Raw genomic sequence first — 17378 nt, forward strand, 5'->3', positions numbered from 1 at the left:
TCTTGCTATGTACCCCAGGCAGGCCTTGACCCTCACTAGTAGCCTGTGTGACCCAACCTCGTGCAACCCCTCAGCTGTGCTGGCAGACTCACACCACCAACTCTGATAGCAGTTTGGTTACTAAAGTCCTTACCTTACCACCTTCTCACAGAGCAAACCATGTTGGAGTCTATCTGACCCATTTTGTTCTAGCTTTGTTTGGAGATGTGGGGACAACAAAGTCTCACTCTGTAGCCCTGGCCGTCCCCACATTTGCAGCTGCCCTGCTGCTTCTGCTTCCCAAATCCTAAGATCTCTCACCAGATGGCTGCCCCATGTTCAGCCTCCTGCTTGGGGAATGGGGGAGGAACAGCCAACTCTAGATTTGGGTAAGCCTGACACTTGTCCATGTTGAAGTCCAGAGGAGATAGGCACAATGGGAAACAGGAGGGGAGAGACCCCGTCCTATCTCCTATGGTCTCCCACAGTCGCCATGCCTATGCAGGAGGGCCCTGGGTCTAGTTCAGACACTTAACATTTTGCTTCCCCAAAAGGGCTGAGAAGGGTCCCCTTGTCTCAAAAGCCCTCTCACTGCACTCTGCCAATGTGGAAATCCAGAGAGGAACAGCCTGGAAATAAACATGGCTCCCCACCCAGGGGATTCTACTACAGGGCTGCTCAGTTGTTTAAAACCATCTTCAGACTCTCCAGTGAGAACAGAACAGACACACACACACACACACACAAGTTTTGGAAGGAAAAAACCCCCAAAAAACAAAAAAACACATTTAGGCATCTTACCTTACTTTCTGTGAGCGGGGGTCGTATTTGTGGTTCAACATCTACAGCCTTAAAGACAAGATAAGACAGTGTTACAGAGGCAGTCTAGTGACCTGCATTCACACATACGGATACATGCAAGCAGAGGACAAATGCAATTACCAGGAGCCGATGCAGAGGGGACTAATGAAGTCTCCCATTCATGAATTTATTCACATGAACACTTATCCTCACAAAAGCACAGGTATCGAGGAAGGCACCAGTGATTCAAAGACGGACAATGGGCTGCGGAGATGGCTCAGCAGTTCAGAGCACTTGTTGTTCTAGCTAAGGACAGGGCTTCAGCTCCCAGCGGCCACGTGGTGACTTACCACCACCTCTGATTTCAGTTTCAGGGGATCAGACACCCTCTTCTGAACTCTCGGAGCACTAGGCATGAGCATGGGGCTTAAATATAAATGCAGGCAAAGCATGAATAAATCTTTAAAACAACAATAACAAGTGGAGGACAACAAAGGCTCAGCCCCGCAGGCAGCCAAATAATCCACTAGGGACTGGCCACTAAGACAGGTGTGCTGACTGGGAGTGAAAACACAGCTGCAGAGAGATGGCTCAAAGGTTAAGAGCACTGACTGCTCTTCCAGAGGTCTTGAGTTCAATTCCCAGCAACCACATTGTAGCTCACAGCCAACTGTAATGAGATTTGGTGCCCTCTTCTGGTATGCAGGGTTACATGGAGGCAGAATGTTGTAAACATAATAAATTGTTTTAAAAAGAAAGAAAAGAAAATACAGAAGAGGTTGGAGATGTAACTCAGTGTGGTGAGAGCTGGCACAAAGCCCATGGTTCAATTCCCTGGCATCACATAACCTATGTGTGGTGGCACATGTCTAACTGTAGCACTTGAGAGATGAGACAGGAAGATCCGAAGTTCATTGTCATCCTCTGCTACACAGCCTGGCTACATGGGACCCTATCCCAAAAGGGGAATGGGGTCTAGAGATAGGAATACAGAGGACTGGCTCCACAGTGTCTTCAACACTACAGGATACAGTGCCTCCTGGATGACATCACTTTCAAGTATTGACAGCTTGTGGTAAGACTGGGAAAGATGACTTACTATCTCCTAACCCCTTACCCAACAAGGTACAGACACTTCCAGTACCAACAGAATAGGATTTTCTTCGTGGTGGTTCCTGAAGGCATAGGGTAGGTACAGTAAATTGTTAGTTGAAGAACAGCAGGGAAGAATGGGTTTCTACATGTACAAGGACAGAACCAGACCCATGCTGCTCACCTTGCACACAGATCAATTCAAACTGGAACACGTATCTCACTGTGAGACCTTTAACCAAATTTGAAACTGCTAGAGAAAAACACAGTAAGGCATGGGAATAGGCAAGAATTTTCTAGAAAGGACTCCAGTGATTCAGGGAATAATCCCAGGAGCTGACAACAGGATTGAATGAAGTCTCAAAGTTTATGCACAGCCAAAGACATGGCTGGGTAATGACATAGCCTACAGAATGAGAGAAAACTTCTGCTAACTCTACATCATGAAAACCATGCCAAGTGTACCTCACGCAAGAAAAGGCTTGTGTCCAAGGCAACTGCTTCTGTGTTCACTTCTCGATGGTTTTGGGTCCTTGCAATCATTCCCACCTGGATGAGCACCCTTCCAACCCCCCACTATGCCCCAGCAGGTCTCCTAGAGGCTGGGTGGCCCATGACTCATACCTCTTTGCCACCTCTGCCTGTTGTCAATCAACTACTAGGCAAGGAAAAGTACCTCAGTAAAGAGCCCCAGCGGAGCTCAGGCCAAATTGCCAGTTCATGTGTCAGCGAAAGAGGGCAAGTGACACAATGAAGGTGTATCGATGCAGAGGAAGATTCAAAAGGCAGAAATGCAAAGGGCACACGTGTCTGAGATACCTCCCTTCCTCCTAGAATACCCCCAAAGTGCAAGTGCCATATGGTGGCCAGCTTGGAGGCATGGCTCTCTCATCACTGGATTATGTTGTAGAAAAGGAAGCCTGGGGTCTCTAGGAGGTAAACTGAGGCCGGAGCCTCAGGGATGGGCAAGTGCCAACTTTTCTGCTGAAGCTGAGACAGAGCTGTCATGGTGACTACCTGAGAACATTGATGATCAATGTCCCCACGAGCACAGGCTGCAAGGGTAGGGGTTAGAGAGATGATGGAGATCAGGGATGGAGCCGGGTATACCACCCACCTTGAGTGTAACCATCATGCCTGCTTTGGTGCCAGCAAGAAAAAGCTTGGGCTTCTCTAGTGAAAGGGAGAACAGCAGCTAGGGCCAGAGTGGGTCTTGGTCCTAGACAACCCCTGAGCCATTAGAAACAAACTTCCTAAAGCACCTAAGCCAGAGCAGACGTCCTGTACTTAAGTGTCTGGATCCCAATTAGGGGCTTCTTTTGTTTTGTTGCTTTTTTTGGGTTTTGTTGTTGTTTCAGACAGGGTCTCACTATGCAGACCAGGCTGTCCTGGAACTCACAGAGATCCACCTGCCTCTGCCTCCAGACTCCTGGGATTAAAGATGAAGGCTACCACACCTGACAAGAGATTCTGTCTGGTCTCAGCCCCTGTGAACGCTGCTGCTGACTCCCAGAGCGGCCCATGAAAGGGCCCCCTGTCCTTGTACCTGGCTCTGGGAAGAAACTCCATTGATTAGTTCCTGCTGCATTTTCAAAGTGAATGGTCACCAGAGGCTCAGGTGTTTGAACGTTTGGTCCCCGGATGGTGGCCATGTTTTGGAAGATGGAGGAACCTTTAGGAGGTAGAGCCTCGCTGGAGGAAGTGGTCACTGGGGCCTGACTGACCCCACTTCCTGCCCACCCTCTGCTTCCTGCCCGAGTGCTGTGGAGCAGCTTCCCTCAGCTGTAAGGCAGAAGGACCTTTCTTCTCACATTGCTCACAGCAAGGGGAAGCCAACCCTTAAGAGAAAAATCACCTCTACTTAAAGTATTGCTATCGTGAGGCAGGAGGGGGGCACACAAAAGCTGCAGGAGTCAGTGGCTTCCTTTTACCATGTGACCCCATGCAGCAAACTCAGATCCTCGGGCTTTCAGTGGATGCCTTTTCCCACTGAGCCATCTTGCCAGCTCCCTCCCAACTCATGACAGATAAGAAGTGATGCCTCCCTTTATAAGGAAGGACACTGAGGCCTGGGAGGCTGTATAGCACCCCAAAGGCGCACAGCCACTTCTGTGAAGATCAGGGGTAACCTGGAGAGCAGGGACTATCTCAGCATTTCTTGTGGTAACTCATACACACCAAGTGCTCAATAAATGTATGTTCTTTGTAAGTGGAACACTAGGCCCTCTTCCAAGAGGGCTCCAAAGGAAAGAGCCCCCACAGACACCATGGTTTTAGCAAAAGGTTAAAGGGAGACACACTACAGAGCAAAGATCAGAGCAAACAGGACCATCCACACAAGCTCCGAACACACCCAAGGCCCAGACTGGTCTCACACCGAGGCCCTGTCAAAGCAAAAGTCACACTGAAGGGGCTCTAAGGAAGCCCCACAGATACTTAACAGGCCACATGAGAGTCAAGACTAAGACAGCAGTCATGTCTGAGCAGCAGTCATGGAAATGAGCAACAAGCTGCTCCTGCAGCCTTGGGTTTGATGGGGATGAAGGGTGACCAGAGTCCTGGAGTGACAGAGACCCCAGTGAACTACCTGGATCTGAACTGTCTGGCTATTCAACCTTGGGCAAGTGGCTGAACTTCAAGCCTCAGTTCACCCATCAGTAAAATGGGAACATTACTATGTCATTAGGACTTTGAGACAGGTAAGAAGGCCAGCACAGGGCATATAGTTTTCCCTTGCTATGTCTGTGTAGAGGGGTTGGCATCACCTCAGACACCAAAGTCCATAGGCATTTGAGTCCCCTTTTGCAAAATGGTATAGTGTCTGTGGTCACCAGTGCCCTTCTGCCCACAGAATGTCCATGTGCTTGTGTGTACTTGTGCGTGCATCCACAAACACATGTATGGAGGCCGGAGTTGACATTGGGTGTCTTTCTCAATCGTTGAGGAAGTGGCCACAGCACTCATGTGCCTATCAGAGGACAGCTGTATGAAGTCAGTCCCTGCTTCCTTCCGCCATTTCATGGGTCCTGGAGACTGAACCCCAGTTACTAGGCTTGCACAGCCAAGCACCTGCACCTACCTCACCCTCACCAGCCCCACCTCAGTTTTTGAGTCAGGGTCTCTCACTGAACCCGACACTTGCTGGGATTTTAGATGCCCAGCTTTTATGTGGGTGTTAGGGACCAGAACATGGGTCCTCATGCAGCAAGCATTTTACCAACTGAGCCATGTCCCAGCCTCTCCCATAGACTTCCTGTCACCTCTGGTTGCTTAAGATACATGTCACAGTGCTAATAGCTGTTCTAATGTGTCATTTGGCAGGTAGCAAGAGAAGAAGTATGTCTGTCCAGAACAGATGTAACCTTTTCCCTGACAAATTTCAGCCCACTATTGGATGAGTCCACAGATACAGGAACCACAAATGGAGAGATCTGTCAGGATTGCTTATACACTGAGAACAGCCTCAGCATAGCTCACCAACTGTCAGAGGCTCAGGGCAGACAAGACTGAAGCTTCCCTTGGGCTGCCTGAGGAAAGTGTAATGATTTCTCATGCCCGGCCATCAACCTTGAATCTGAGACCCCAAAGTCCTTGTGTCTCTCCATTCTCCCAAGTACCACACAGACCAAGGCTAGACCCATGGACTGACACTGCATTCCAGACAAGTGTCCAAGCCTCCTGACTGCCACATGGTGCCTGTGACACTAGCTGCTTTGTGTCGCTGAGGCTGGCCTGGACTGCTTTATAAACTCTTGGTGGCATTCTGCCTGGGACTGGCAAAGCCAGACAGGGCACAGGAAGGGGGGAGGGGGAGATGGCAATGGCATCCCAAATAAACCTCGTGGTTTGGAAACATTCTTCCTTTCCCAGAGCAGGACACACTATTTTCTGCCCTGGCTGAGGAATAAAGGAGATAATGGAGGTGGAGACTTCAGAGGCCAGGGGTCACAGGGTCTCTTCAGATTGATGTCACTTTTGAACATCTTGTTCCACTATAGCCCACATGAGTGCTTTGGGTTTGACAAATGAAAATGAGGTGGAAAGTCTCTGCTCAGGAGCTGCTGTGTGGCTCCATTGATAAGAGAGCTTGCTCAGCATTCATGAAGCTCCAGGTTTGATACCCAGCTCCCCATAAACTTGAGAGTGGAATTCCAGTGCTCAGAAGGTTCGAATAGAACATTGAGAGTTCAGGGCCAGCCTAGGCTATGGCAATGAGAACTCGTCTCGAAAAGGGAAGAAGAAGACACAACGTCAATGTTCTGGAAGCCTCTGAGGGAAGGAAGACACATGTGGGCCAGACTTTGCAAAGGTTCTCTCAGAGGGGACAAAGGATGGCATTTACATGACTTTCTCCCAAGCTGGGGGGTTTGCATACCCTTAAATGCCTAAACCCCTCACCTCCAGTCCAGATAGCACCCTGAGCTTGTTCTTAAGGCAAATCAGTAGGGAGCCCTGGGCTATGGAGCATGTAGCAAGTGCCAGCCCTGCACCTGTTCTTGGATTTAGACCCACAAGGCACACAGGTTCCCCCATCCCTTAAAGGAATCAACTGTGTACCTCACTCCAGCAAGATAAGCTTCAAGTGAGCCAGCTTCTCACAGGAATACCAGCTGTGCTAACTGCATTTTTGGAGGTGTGTTTCCATGTCCGGTGAGACACTGCACAGTGTCAGAATGGGCCTCAGCTTTGGGAAGGCATGGGGAATTCAGTCCAAGGGGCTTCTCGAGAGAGCAAAGCCAGATTCCTGCTTGTAGCTCATGCACATGACTTTGTAGTATAACTTTCCAGGAAATGACCAGCTGTGAGGTTGCAAGACTCCCCCCTGGGGAGAAACCACAGGTCTGGCTCAGAAATGAACCTGTGCTAAAAGCCAAGGGCCAGATGGAGGACTCCTGCCTGCCCTGTGATACATTCTTGCTGTGTTCTAGGTCTGAGCTGGACCCTAAAGCGACACCCTGGGAGAGTAGGCTGAGGGAAACCTGGGGATATGATTCAATTGAGAGTGTTTGCTTAGCATGCAAGAGGCCCTGAGCTCAACTCCCAGCACCGTGTGAACCGGGTATGGTAGTACATGCCTGCCACCCCAGCACTTAGGAGGTGAATAGAGTAGCATCAGGAGATCCAGGTCTTTCCTGACTACATGGAATTCAATTGAAGCCAGCCTGGGATTTGTGAGATCCTGGGGATGGGGGTGAGGAGGTGGGGGGGGGGTTTACCTGTCCTCGCTGGCAGCTCTGTCCCATGGTGTAGAGGCGCTGACTGTACTGTTTTCCCAGGGATCTTCCAATCTCAGAAACTGGATCTCCTGATCCTAAAGATTAAGTTCAGAAGGGGTCAGTTAGAGTCTCTGCAATGTCCTTCTGTCTTCAACAGTTGAGGACAGATATTAAGGACTGACCCAGGATAGAGTAGAGCCCCATTTCTAGAAGGATCCATGAACCCAGATAAAGTGTCATAAAGTTTCCAATGGAGAATTATTACTCTGGAAGTACTTCCTAAATGGTTGGCTAGAGGGAGAAGCCCAGCTGTGCTTCAGGGAAGTGATCAGAAGACCTGGGGACCAATTCAAAAATCCACCACTTCAGAAGCATGGCCTTTATCCTAGTTCCCATTTGCCCTCATCTGTCTAACTTAAAACATGGTATGGAGAATCTTGGAATAAAGCCTATCATTCTAACTATAAAAGTAACGTTGCCAGGTGGTCGTGGCACAAACCTTTAATCCCAGCAATTGAGAGGCAGAGGCAGGGAGATCTGTGTTAAGGCCAGTCCAGCCTACAGAACAAATTCCAGGACTGCCAAGGCTACACACAGAAACCCTGTCTCAATGCCTTGCCCCCAAAGAAAAGTAATGCACGGTGCTCATTTAGAAGTCTAAGAATAGAAGTGGTTTAAAAATTGAAATCTCACTCCTGCAGAAATAACGTCTGTTATTTTAGGTATGTATCCTTTGAATTTCTCTCCAGGTAACAACATATCAATAATACCAAAAGAGATCCGCACTACACTACTGTTTTACATCATCTTTGTGTGCATACACGCATGTGCACCACTGTGAGCATGAGGGCTCAGAGGTCAACTCGCAAGGAGGGGTCTCTAGAGGATTGAACTCCATTTGCCAGGCCCGCAGCAAGTGCCATTGCCTGCTCAGCTCTCTTACTGGCCCTAAAATATTCTTGTTAAGTCTAGCTTTTTTTCCATGGAAAACTTTATGGTAAAAAGCAATTTGTCTTTTTGTTCTTTTTTTGAGACAGAGTTCCATGTACCTCAAAGGGTATAAACTTCTAGTTATCTGAGATCAGCACATGTTGAGGATCAGATGCACAGTGTGGGGATGGTTAAATACACTGAGTACCTATGCTTGCTAAGATGGTAGATCAGTATTTACCCAGCCAGAAAAAATAAATAAATAAAGGAATAAGATAATGGCTGTTGGCTAGCTTGCCTGGGGTAATCCTCTCAAAAATGGGTACAATGCCAGGCAGCTGGCAGAGTCACAAAGGTTGGCAGTGGAGACTTCTGCTGGAGCTTGGTACAAACAAACTGGTACACTTTCATTCTTGCTATTTGTTTACAGCATCCAAATTTGATTTGATATAATTAATCCCTCTGCTCAATGGTTTCTGTAAGAAACAAAATGGAACTTGGCACTTGTAGTCTTTAGGTTGCTGGGGAATAGCTGTGACTGGATTGCTTGTGTACTGACACCCCAGCTAGAAGTGGGGGTGAGGGGTATGTGAGAAGGCTGTCCCTCTCACATAGTTACATATTGGATGCAGCTTTGGAATGAAGCTCAGATGTAAGGCCAGGATGTGTAGTTTGAGGCCCCACTAGCCTGGACCTGGGAAGACTTTGTCTTAAGATGGTTTCACTATGTAGCCCTGGCTGTCCTGGAAGTATGAAGACCAAGCTATCCTAAAACTTAGAGATCTGCCGGCCTCTGCCTCCTGAGTGCTGGGATTAAAGGCGTGCACCACACCCTGCTTGGGAAGCTGCAGAAGGTGCAGTTCTATTAACTATGAAATGGGCATGATCATGGAGACACACCAGATCCGGAGGTTTGTTCATAAACAAGAGTACTAGTGTCTGGCTGGTGCATATATAGTGCATGTTCCCTGCTATTGAGGACTGACTGAAGGGCCATGAAAAGCTTGAGTGGAAGCATAGCCTACTCAGGTAAGTTCAAAGCAGTGGTTCGTCCAGGAAGACACAACATTCTATGGGAGTGAAAGAAACTTTTATTTAACTTTTTAAATAAAATTCTGCATTAAAAATTGATAAGATAGTATTTCAAGATGTATAGTCACAGATGTACATGTTAACACAGAGACACATACACATGCATGCACACACACACACACACAGTTTTCTGGCACCTTCATCCTTCTGTGCCTGGCCTGCTTTGGCATCTTCGTTGACAATAGGAACATCATCTTGTCTGTATCCTCTTTCCCTCTGGGCACCTTCCCCTTTCCTTATAGGAGCATCTCAGGCTTGGTTCTGGCTTAGAAAACAAATGTGCAGTGTTTCTGTAACAATCCTTGACTTAACCCCTAAGCATCTTCCTTCTGTCTTTCTGTTGGATGCAGTGGAAATTGAATATGGTACACAGCACTGTGTTGGTCTGTCCTGACTGGTTCTGTCTTCTTTACACACTGTTCCTTTGTGTTCTGTTTTGATTTGTGTGGATGTTTTGCCTGCATGTGTGTCTGTGCGCCACATGTGGGAAATGCCAAAGGAGGCCAGAAGAGGTCTCTGCAGCCTTCTGAGTTTTCATATTTCCCCTATAAGGCTCAGAGCGTAGCTCCATGGCAGAACTTACCTAGCAGGCACCAAAGGCACTAGGTTTGATCCCCAGCACTGACAAATGAATAAATAAATCTCCCTGTGTGACTCTTGGGGTCTGCTCCATATAATGACAATGCTAATTTACTTAATTATCAATGTTAAAACTTGAAGTGCAGCTCCTAAACCAACAGCTATCTTAAGCTAGACTTAAACACTTGGGCTATTTCCAGTGTGTTACAGGGCACAGGTGTCTCCATTATCTAATTCTAGAAAATGCCCATTATGGAGTTGAGGGGATGGCTCAGTGGGTCAGAGCAACTGACCACAAGCACAAGAATGCAAGATTGGATCCCAGCATCCACATAAAAAGGCCAGATGTAGCCACATACCTGTAGCCCCAACTCTATGAGAGATTAAGCACATGGCTGGCGCTTGCTGGCTCCCAGCCTGGCTCCAGGCTCAAGAGAGTGAGGCTGAGAGTAAGAGAGCAGGTCACCCACCATCCTCTTCAAGCCACCATGTGTATGCATATACCTGTACCCCACCCCGAACATGTATCTACACCACACATACACCACACTCACATACATACACACAGAAGAAAATGGCATCATCCCCTGATGAACCTCAGAGCCACTGACAGTATACCCAGCCCCTGACAACACCAAACCTTGCCTCCTCTGCACTTTAATGCATAGAACCTCAAGATAATTAAAATGCATGGGCCAAGCATGCAAGGATATTTTACAGATGGGCACACAATAAAGGCTTTTATCCTGTCTTCACTCAACTTCCTGCACAGAGGTCCTGATGTGGCCCCAGCCTGTGCTGTTGAGACCCAGTAGCTGACCCAACCTGAAGTAGAGCCTGAGACAAATACATAACACAACAGCCTATGCTGACCTGGAGCTCATGGTGACTCTAAGGCTTTAGCCTCCCCAGTGCTGAGTTTATGGCACCACTACACTGGGCATAATTTTTGAGTTTCTGTTGTTTATTGGTTTGTTTCTGTTTGGTTTTCAAGGGTTTCACTCTATAATCCAGGCTGGCCTGAACTTACTGTATAAACCATAATAGTGTCAAACTCATGACCATCCTCCTGCTTCAGCCTCCCAAGGGCTGGGTTTACAGGTAGGTGTGAGCCACCACATCTGGGATCATGTATGATTTAGCTTTGTCATTATGAGATGTCCTGCTGTCTGACAGGCTTACAAAGTCCACAGATACCCCACACACCTGCCTGTCTTCCTGACACAGGGGTGGCTTCCCCAGATTGTCCTGGGTCTTGAAGCATCTTACAGAGGAGTGCTCCCCATCACATTAGTGCAGGTGATGGAGAACCTGAATGACGGCATTATGGTCCTCTTCCTTCCTCTGCTAACCACCAACTGTTGCCCAGGAGATGAGTGGGGGAGGGGAAAGAGCTCTAGGCATCTGTTGGAGGCTTGGTGATGGTAGGACTCAGTCAGGACACCGCTTGGTCCAGAGGTTAGGCAGAAATGAGGAGTGTTATCTATGGCCCACCGTGCTGGCAACATGGGCTATGCAGTTCCTTTCATATGGGCATTTCCTGCTGAGGGTGGGCATTTTCCATCACTCCAAGTGAGCCCAGGATCCTTTCTGGGGCTGTGAGGGTCTCTAGAACTGTCTTCCTTGCCTTCTCCCCTCCCTCTCACAGAACCAAACGTCTGTGTAAGTCAAGCATTTGTCTTTCCGAAATTTCTGGTTCAGGCCCCATTGTGAGTTTCAGGTGACAGGCTTCATTTCTTGGGTCATTTGCCTGAATTTGAGGCTCCTGATTTCTCAGTGTGCCTGTAACACCAAAACCCACAGTTCGCTCATGGGTTGCTGGTGACATGGGCTCCTCATTCATTGCCAGCTCTGGCTTCCCTTCAACCTGCTCTCACCAATTAATTTAGTGGAGTTATTACAAACAGCAGGTGACAGTTCGGTATCAGTAGAGTGGAAATGTTCACAACAATCCTTGTGCACCTTTTTATAGACAAAGACACTGAGGCTCGGAAGGTTAGATATCTTCTTGAGCTCAGACAGAAGGTAAGAGGTTTGAAGGTGGGGCTAGCTACCAGGATTTGTCTTCCCACACCACCCTGGGCTCTGCTCATCTTCTGATCCACCCAACACACATTCTCCAACCCTATCACACAGGACCTCACACAGCTACAAAAGTTATCCACAACTGAGTCATATTCCTGTCTGAGTCAGGGTTTTCATGGCTGTGAGAGACACCATGGCCACAGCAACTCTTATAAAGGAAAATGTTTAATTGAGGTGGCTCGCTTACAGTTTCAGAGGTTCAGTTCATTGTAGTCATGGTGGGAAGATGATGGCCTGCAGGCAGACATAGTGCTGGAGAAGTAACTAAAAGTCCAATATCTTGTAGGCAACAAGAAGTTGACTCAGACACTGGGCGGTACCCTGAGCATAGGAAACCTCAAAGCCCGTCCGAACAGTGACAAACTTCCTCCAACAAGGTCATGCCCACTCCAACAAAGCCACACCTCCTAATAGTGCCACTCCCTACAAGATTATGAAGACCAATTACATTCAAACTACCACAATACCCAAGCTTGATTTTACTTTAAAAGTTATGAGTCAGGGTCTCCCTAAATTGGCCTTGAATTTCTTCTGTATCCCAACACAACCCTTGAATCTCCTCAATCTCCTTGTTTTGTGAGCATCTAGGACTATAGGTCTGCACCAACCTAATCTGGCACTCACTGTCACATTCTTTCTTAGTCATTTTGTCATTAAACAGCACTGTGTCAATTCAGACAGCAAATGTAATTGTCAACTTGGGAGGATCTAGAAGCCCCTGAAAGATGGGGGACTGTCATAAATTGATTGACGTGGGAAGACTCATCTGAAAGGTGGGCAGGACTTGTCGTGGATCCTGCACTGTCTAAAGTGGAGAGAGCAAGTGGGATGGATGCATTTATTGCTTTCTGCTTCCCAATTGTAGATGGGACATGACCAGCTGATTTAAGCGCCTGCTGCTGTGACGTCCTACCATGATGGACAGTTTCCTGAACTGTGAGCCAGAGTGAGCCCTTTGCCTTTTAAGTTGCTTTTGTTGGTGTCATCTATCACTGAAATAGGAGATGGAACCGAGACACTGAGCTGACAGAGAAGGACAACCAGACATGGCAGTATATATCAGCAATTCCAGCATTAGGGAAGCTGAGGCAGGGGGATGGTGGGTTTGAGTTTGTCTAGTCTAGACTACATAGTGAGATTCTATCTGAAGACAGCTAGAAGGGCAGCTAGGGAGATGGTAAAGTGCTTGTCCTGCAAGCACATGACATGAGTTTGATCTCCATAAGTCATAGGAAAGTAGCATAATGACAGTGCTGGGGAGGCAGAAACAGGCGGATCCTTGGGGTTTGCTGGCCAACTAGTCCAGCCTAATTGGTGAACCCAAATTCCAGATTGACTGTCTCATAGCACAACGTGAAAGATGGCTCCAGAGGGTTAACACTGGAGCTCATCTTTGGGCTTACACACACACACACACACACACACACACACACACACACACTGAGATGATGAAATGGGTACTGGAGGGGTGATGTTTTCCATCTTGTCCAGTTGTGATCATATAAAATGTTACTGGCTAGGCAGTGGTGGCACATACCTTTAATGCCTTTAATGCCAGAGGCAGGAAGATCTCTTGAGTTTAAGGCTAGCCTGGTCTATAAAGTGAGTTCCAGAATAGCCAGAGCTACACAGAGAAACACTGTTTTGGAAAAAAACTGAAGAGCCAGGCAGTAGCGGCAGGACAGGCTCCAAAGCTATAGAAAATCCAAAAAAGAAAGAAAAAGAAAAAAAGATAGCATTAGCCTGGTCACATCAGACACTTGACTGCAGTGAGTTTAGGTGCCTTTCAAGTTACTGTGTAACCCTGGGAAAATGTCTCTCTCCAGGCCTGTCACAGAAATGTATGTGTCTTCAGATCCCAAAACTAGGTCTTTTTAAGGCATCCTTCAGAAACCAGAAAGCTGCCTGAGGGGACTCATGGGAGCTTTGTAAAACCCACAGTGGAACAGTCCAAGCCCACGCCCCTATCCACTTGCCTTGGGAGAACTTGAGTCAAGTCTGCCAGCTCTTCACTTGCATCCACTCTCATTGTCCCCAAGGGGCAGCAGCATCTGCTGTCCTTGCAGGGTGACTGACCCGTCAATGGAAAGCACATGGGACAAGGGCGTGTTCTCTCTTGCCAGCTCTCTGAGGACAGTCTTCAGCTGGTTAGTTGGAGTCCTGAGGACAGAGAGACAGAAGACTCACTGAAAGCCCCAAATAGCTTGAGCCACTTGGCATCCTATGAAAAGGAGGGTGGAGGTCCTGGGTATCATGTGAGCCTTGCCCTTTGTCCCCTCTAGAGCTTTCTGTCTTTCACAGGTAGGGTACTGGGCAGCCACCAGGTTCTTTTTTGCTGGAGCCCCACAGAGATCTTGGGTAAGAGAGCAGAGACAAGGGTGAAGAAGGCATTAACCATGAAGATGCCAATAACAGATGTCAGGGGTTGCGTGAAGGGCCTTGTGCATGGCAACCTGGAAGCTTCTAACAACAGGGACCTAGACATCATTCTAGTGTGGAGAAGCTGAAGCTCAGAGAAGTCAATATACCTGTTCATAGAGAATACCAATAGCAGATCTAGGTTTAGAGTCCAGTCCCTTCAACCCTACTTCATCCTTGTAGGGTGCAGGAGTGAGACTAGGAGCTGGTGAGATGCTCAGAGCTAAGACCACCTGAGGTTTTATTTGTATTTTGTTTTGAGATGGGGGGGTCTCATGTAGCCCAGTGTGGTGGTGTGAATAAGAATGTCCCCATAGGCTAACATATTTGAATGCTTAATCACCCAGAGTGACACTATTTGAAAGGATTAGAAGGATAAGGAAGTATGACCTTGCTGGAAGTGTGTCACTGAGGGTGGGTTTTGAAGTTTCAAAAGCCCACACTCCTCTCTCTCTCTCTTCCTCTCTCTCTCTCTCTCCCTCCCTCTCCCTCTCTTCTGCTTCCCTCTTTCCTTTTGCCCTCTCCCCTCCCCTGTGTCCCCCCAGATCAGGCTGTAGCTCTCAATTATTTCTCCAGCACCATGTCTGCCTGCACAATACAGTGTTTCCTGCTGTGGTAATAAACTAAACCCCTGAAACTGTAAGCCAGCCCCAATTAAATGCTTTCTTTTTAAAAGAATTGCCTTGGTCATGGTGTCTATTCACAGTAATAGAATTGTGATCAAGACACCCAATCTGGCCTTGAACTCACTACATAGCCAAGGATGACCTTCAATTTAAGATTCCTCCTAACTCTTCTTGTGAAAATTATTTTAAGATGTGTTACATTTGTTTACGCTGTGGAACATTTTTTTAATTGTAGTGAGATATTCACTTTGTCTGCATCTGTGGCACTGACCATGCCCACTGGGGGAGGAGACAGGGCAGAAGTGGTCTGGGGAACTAGGTCTGAGGAGGAGCTGGGGAACGCTCTCTTGCTGGTGGGATGCAGATAGGAGAGCATCCAGTGGAATTTGCTGGTGTTCATCTATGTTGTAAGTTATTTCTCCCTGAATAAACATCTATTCGGCCTATTTGTTTATTCTGATCCTTATTAAACCATGATATTTAATGATGCAGAAATGTATCACATTTGTTAATGTTGTATTTGTTTAACTCTGTGAAGCTGTGTTACTTTGCCTTTCTAAAAGAGCTGAATGACCAATAGCAAGGCAGAAGACATGATAGGCAGGGCTGGCAAGCAGAGAGAAATGTAGGAAGAGAAATATGGGAAGAGAGGAAGGAACAAGAGAGAACAAGGAAAGGAGGATGTAAGGGACCAGCCACCCAGCCAACCATGGAGTAAGAGTGAAAGTAAGATACACAGGAGAAAAGAAAAGAGCCCAGAGGCAAAAAGTAGATGGGTTAATTTAAGAAAAGTTGGCTTGCAACAAGCCAATCTAAGAATGGGCATTTATAATTAAGAATAAGCCTCTATGTATGATTTATGTGGGAGCTGGGTAGCAGGTCGCCCAAAAGAACAAAAAGGAAAAAACAACAAATACCTCTACCTCCTATGTGATGGATTACAAATGCCACAATGGCTTTGTGTGTGGAGGCAATCACTAGACAGATTGAACTACATCCCCAACTCCCAAAGTGTGTAAAGAAATGCGCTGGGGTTGGGGGATGGCTAACTGGGTAAGGCATTTACTACACAAGCATTAGAACCAGAGGTTGGAATCCCCAGAGCCTCCATTAATCCCCACACAATAGTGACAATGGAGAGAAAGATGGGGAAGGCCCAGAAGCTCCTGGGCCAGCTGGCCTGTGATCTTGTCTCAAACGAGGTGGAAGATGAGGACAGAGCTGTCCTTTGACCTCCACCAGGGCTCATGGCATGAGTGGCCCCACTTCTACTGTGCACACAATTGTTTTTTCAGTGCCCAGGTTGATGGACAAAATGAAGCCTGCAAAGCCATGGTCAGTGAGGGACAGCTCTGGGGACCCGGAGAGCCAGTCTCAGTGAGTGTCTTGGTCACCTCCTTCCTGCTTCCAGTTTTTGCTCTTCCTCTGGGGATGAGCGCTACTGCTTCCTCACTCTTTGTTGCATGGTCTGTGGGTGCCTGCTCTTCTCCCAACCACCCCCACTACTCTGCTCTTGCGTAATCATGTTTTCAGGGAGCTTACAGACTGCAGGAGAGGTGCCAAGAGACTTCAAATCACAGGGACCAACTTGTAAGTGGTAGCTGTTGTGATAATACTAGAGAGCTATGAGTCTGATCCTGGAAGGCTTCCTGGAGGAAGTGACTAGAGCTGGGCCAGAGTTTTCTTTGGAGGACTTTGAGGCAGGGGCCATGTGGACCTTGATGACAGGTGAGGATAAGGGAAAAAAAGGGATGACTACTCTGTCCTGATGTCTATGCATTTGCCCTATGTAGATCTGGAACTTAACTATGTGGGATGCACTCTGTCCTCCTAGAGCCCAGTTTCTTCTTCTTCTTTTTCCAGACAGGGTTTCTCTGTAGCTTTGGAGCCTGTCCTGGAACTCACTCTGTAGACTAGGCTGGCCTCGAATTCACAAAGATCCACCTGCCTCTGACTCCTGAGTGCTGGGATTAAAGGCAGCTCAACTCCAGCTCATTAAACTGAGGGCTATAACCGCACACGGTATTGTGCAACTGTTGAATATAGGAGGTCTTGAAATTTTTGACCAGGGTATAAAATGTCTGAACAGACAAAAGCAAAAATTAATTCAAAATCAAACACGCAAGGAGTCCAAGGTGCTCCTGTCTGCACTCACCACAGTGCCTTTTGTGATGTCACTGCAGCCTTGGCTCTAAACACACAGCCAGCATGGCACCAGGAGTGCTTGTATCAACGCGTGCTGCCTGAAGCCTCGCAGCCCAGACCCCAGGCTGCCCTGTGTTATGAAGGACAGTGTTTCCACTGTACAGATACAGCTGTCTGCTCTTACACAGAATTTAACTACAGACAGCAAAGGTATCAATACAGAAGCATCAATAGTATATTTCTGGATTGTTTGAAATATATGATTTTAAAAATTGCTTTTTGAATGGCTCACTTGAGTTTCACAAAAAAAAAATGTTCAGTAGATTGTGGTTTGGGCCAGACAGTGGTGGTGTGTGCCTTTAATCCAAGCACTGAGGAGATCCTTGAGTTTTAGTTCAGCCTACAAAGCAAGCTC

The 17378-nt window shown here is 47.5% G+C and overlaps 1 protein-coding gene across 1 annotated transcript in view; it reads right to left on the bottom strand.

Annotated features, from left to right (window-relative positions):
• The window catches only part of Hk1 (hexokinase 1), a 98217-nt gene that overhangs the window by 74964 nt on the left and 5875 nt on the right, over window positions 1-17378 (bottom strand). Inside the window, exons 2-3 of the mRNA XM_051186744.1 lie at window positions 7089-7183; window positions 781-828 (exon numbers count right to left, since the gene is read on the bottom strand). Of these exons, the coding sequence (XP_051042701.1) occupies window positions 781-828; window positions 7089-7115 (75 nt within the window). The 5' untranslated portion in view covers window positions 7116-7183. The remainder of the gene's footprint in view (window positions 1-780; window positions 829-7088; window positions 7184-17378) is intronic.

This window comes from Phodopus roborovskii, unplaced genomic scaffold, assembly GCF_943737965.1.
Source record: "Phodopus roborovskii unplaced genomic scaffold, PHOROB, whole genome shotgun sequence".
NCBI lineage: Eukaryota > Metazoa > Chordata > Mammalia > Rodentia > Cricetidae > Phodopus > Phodopus roborovskii.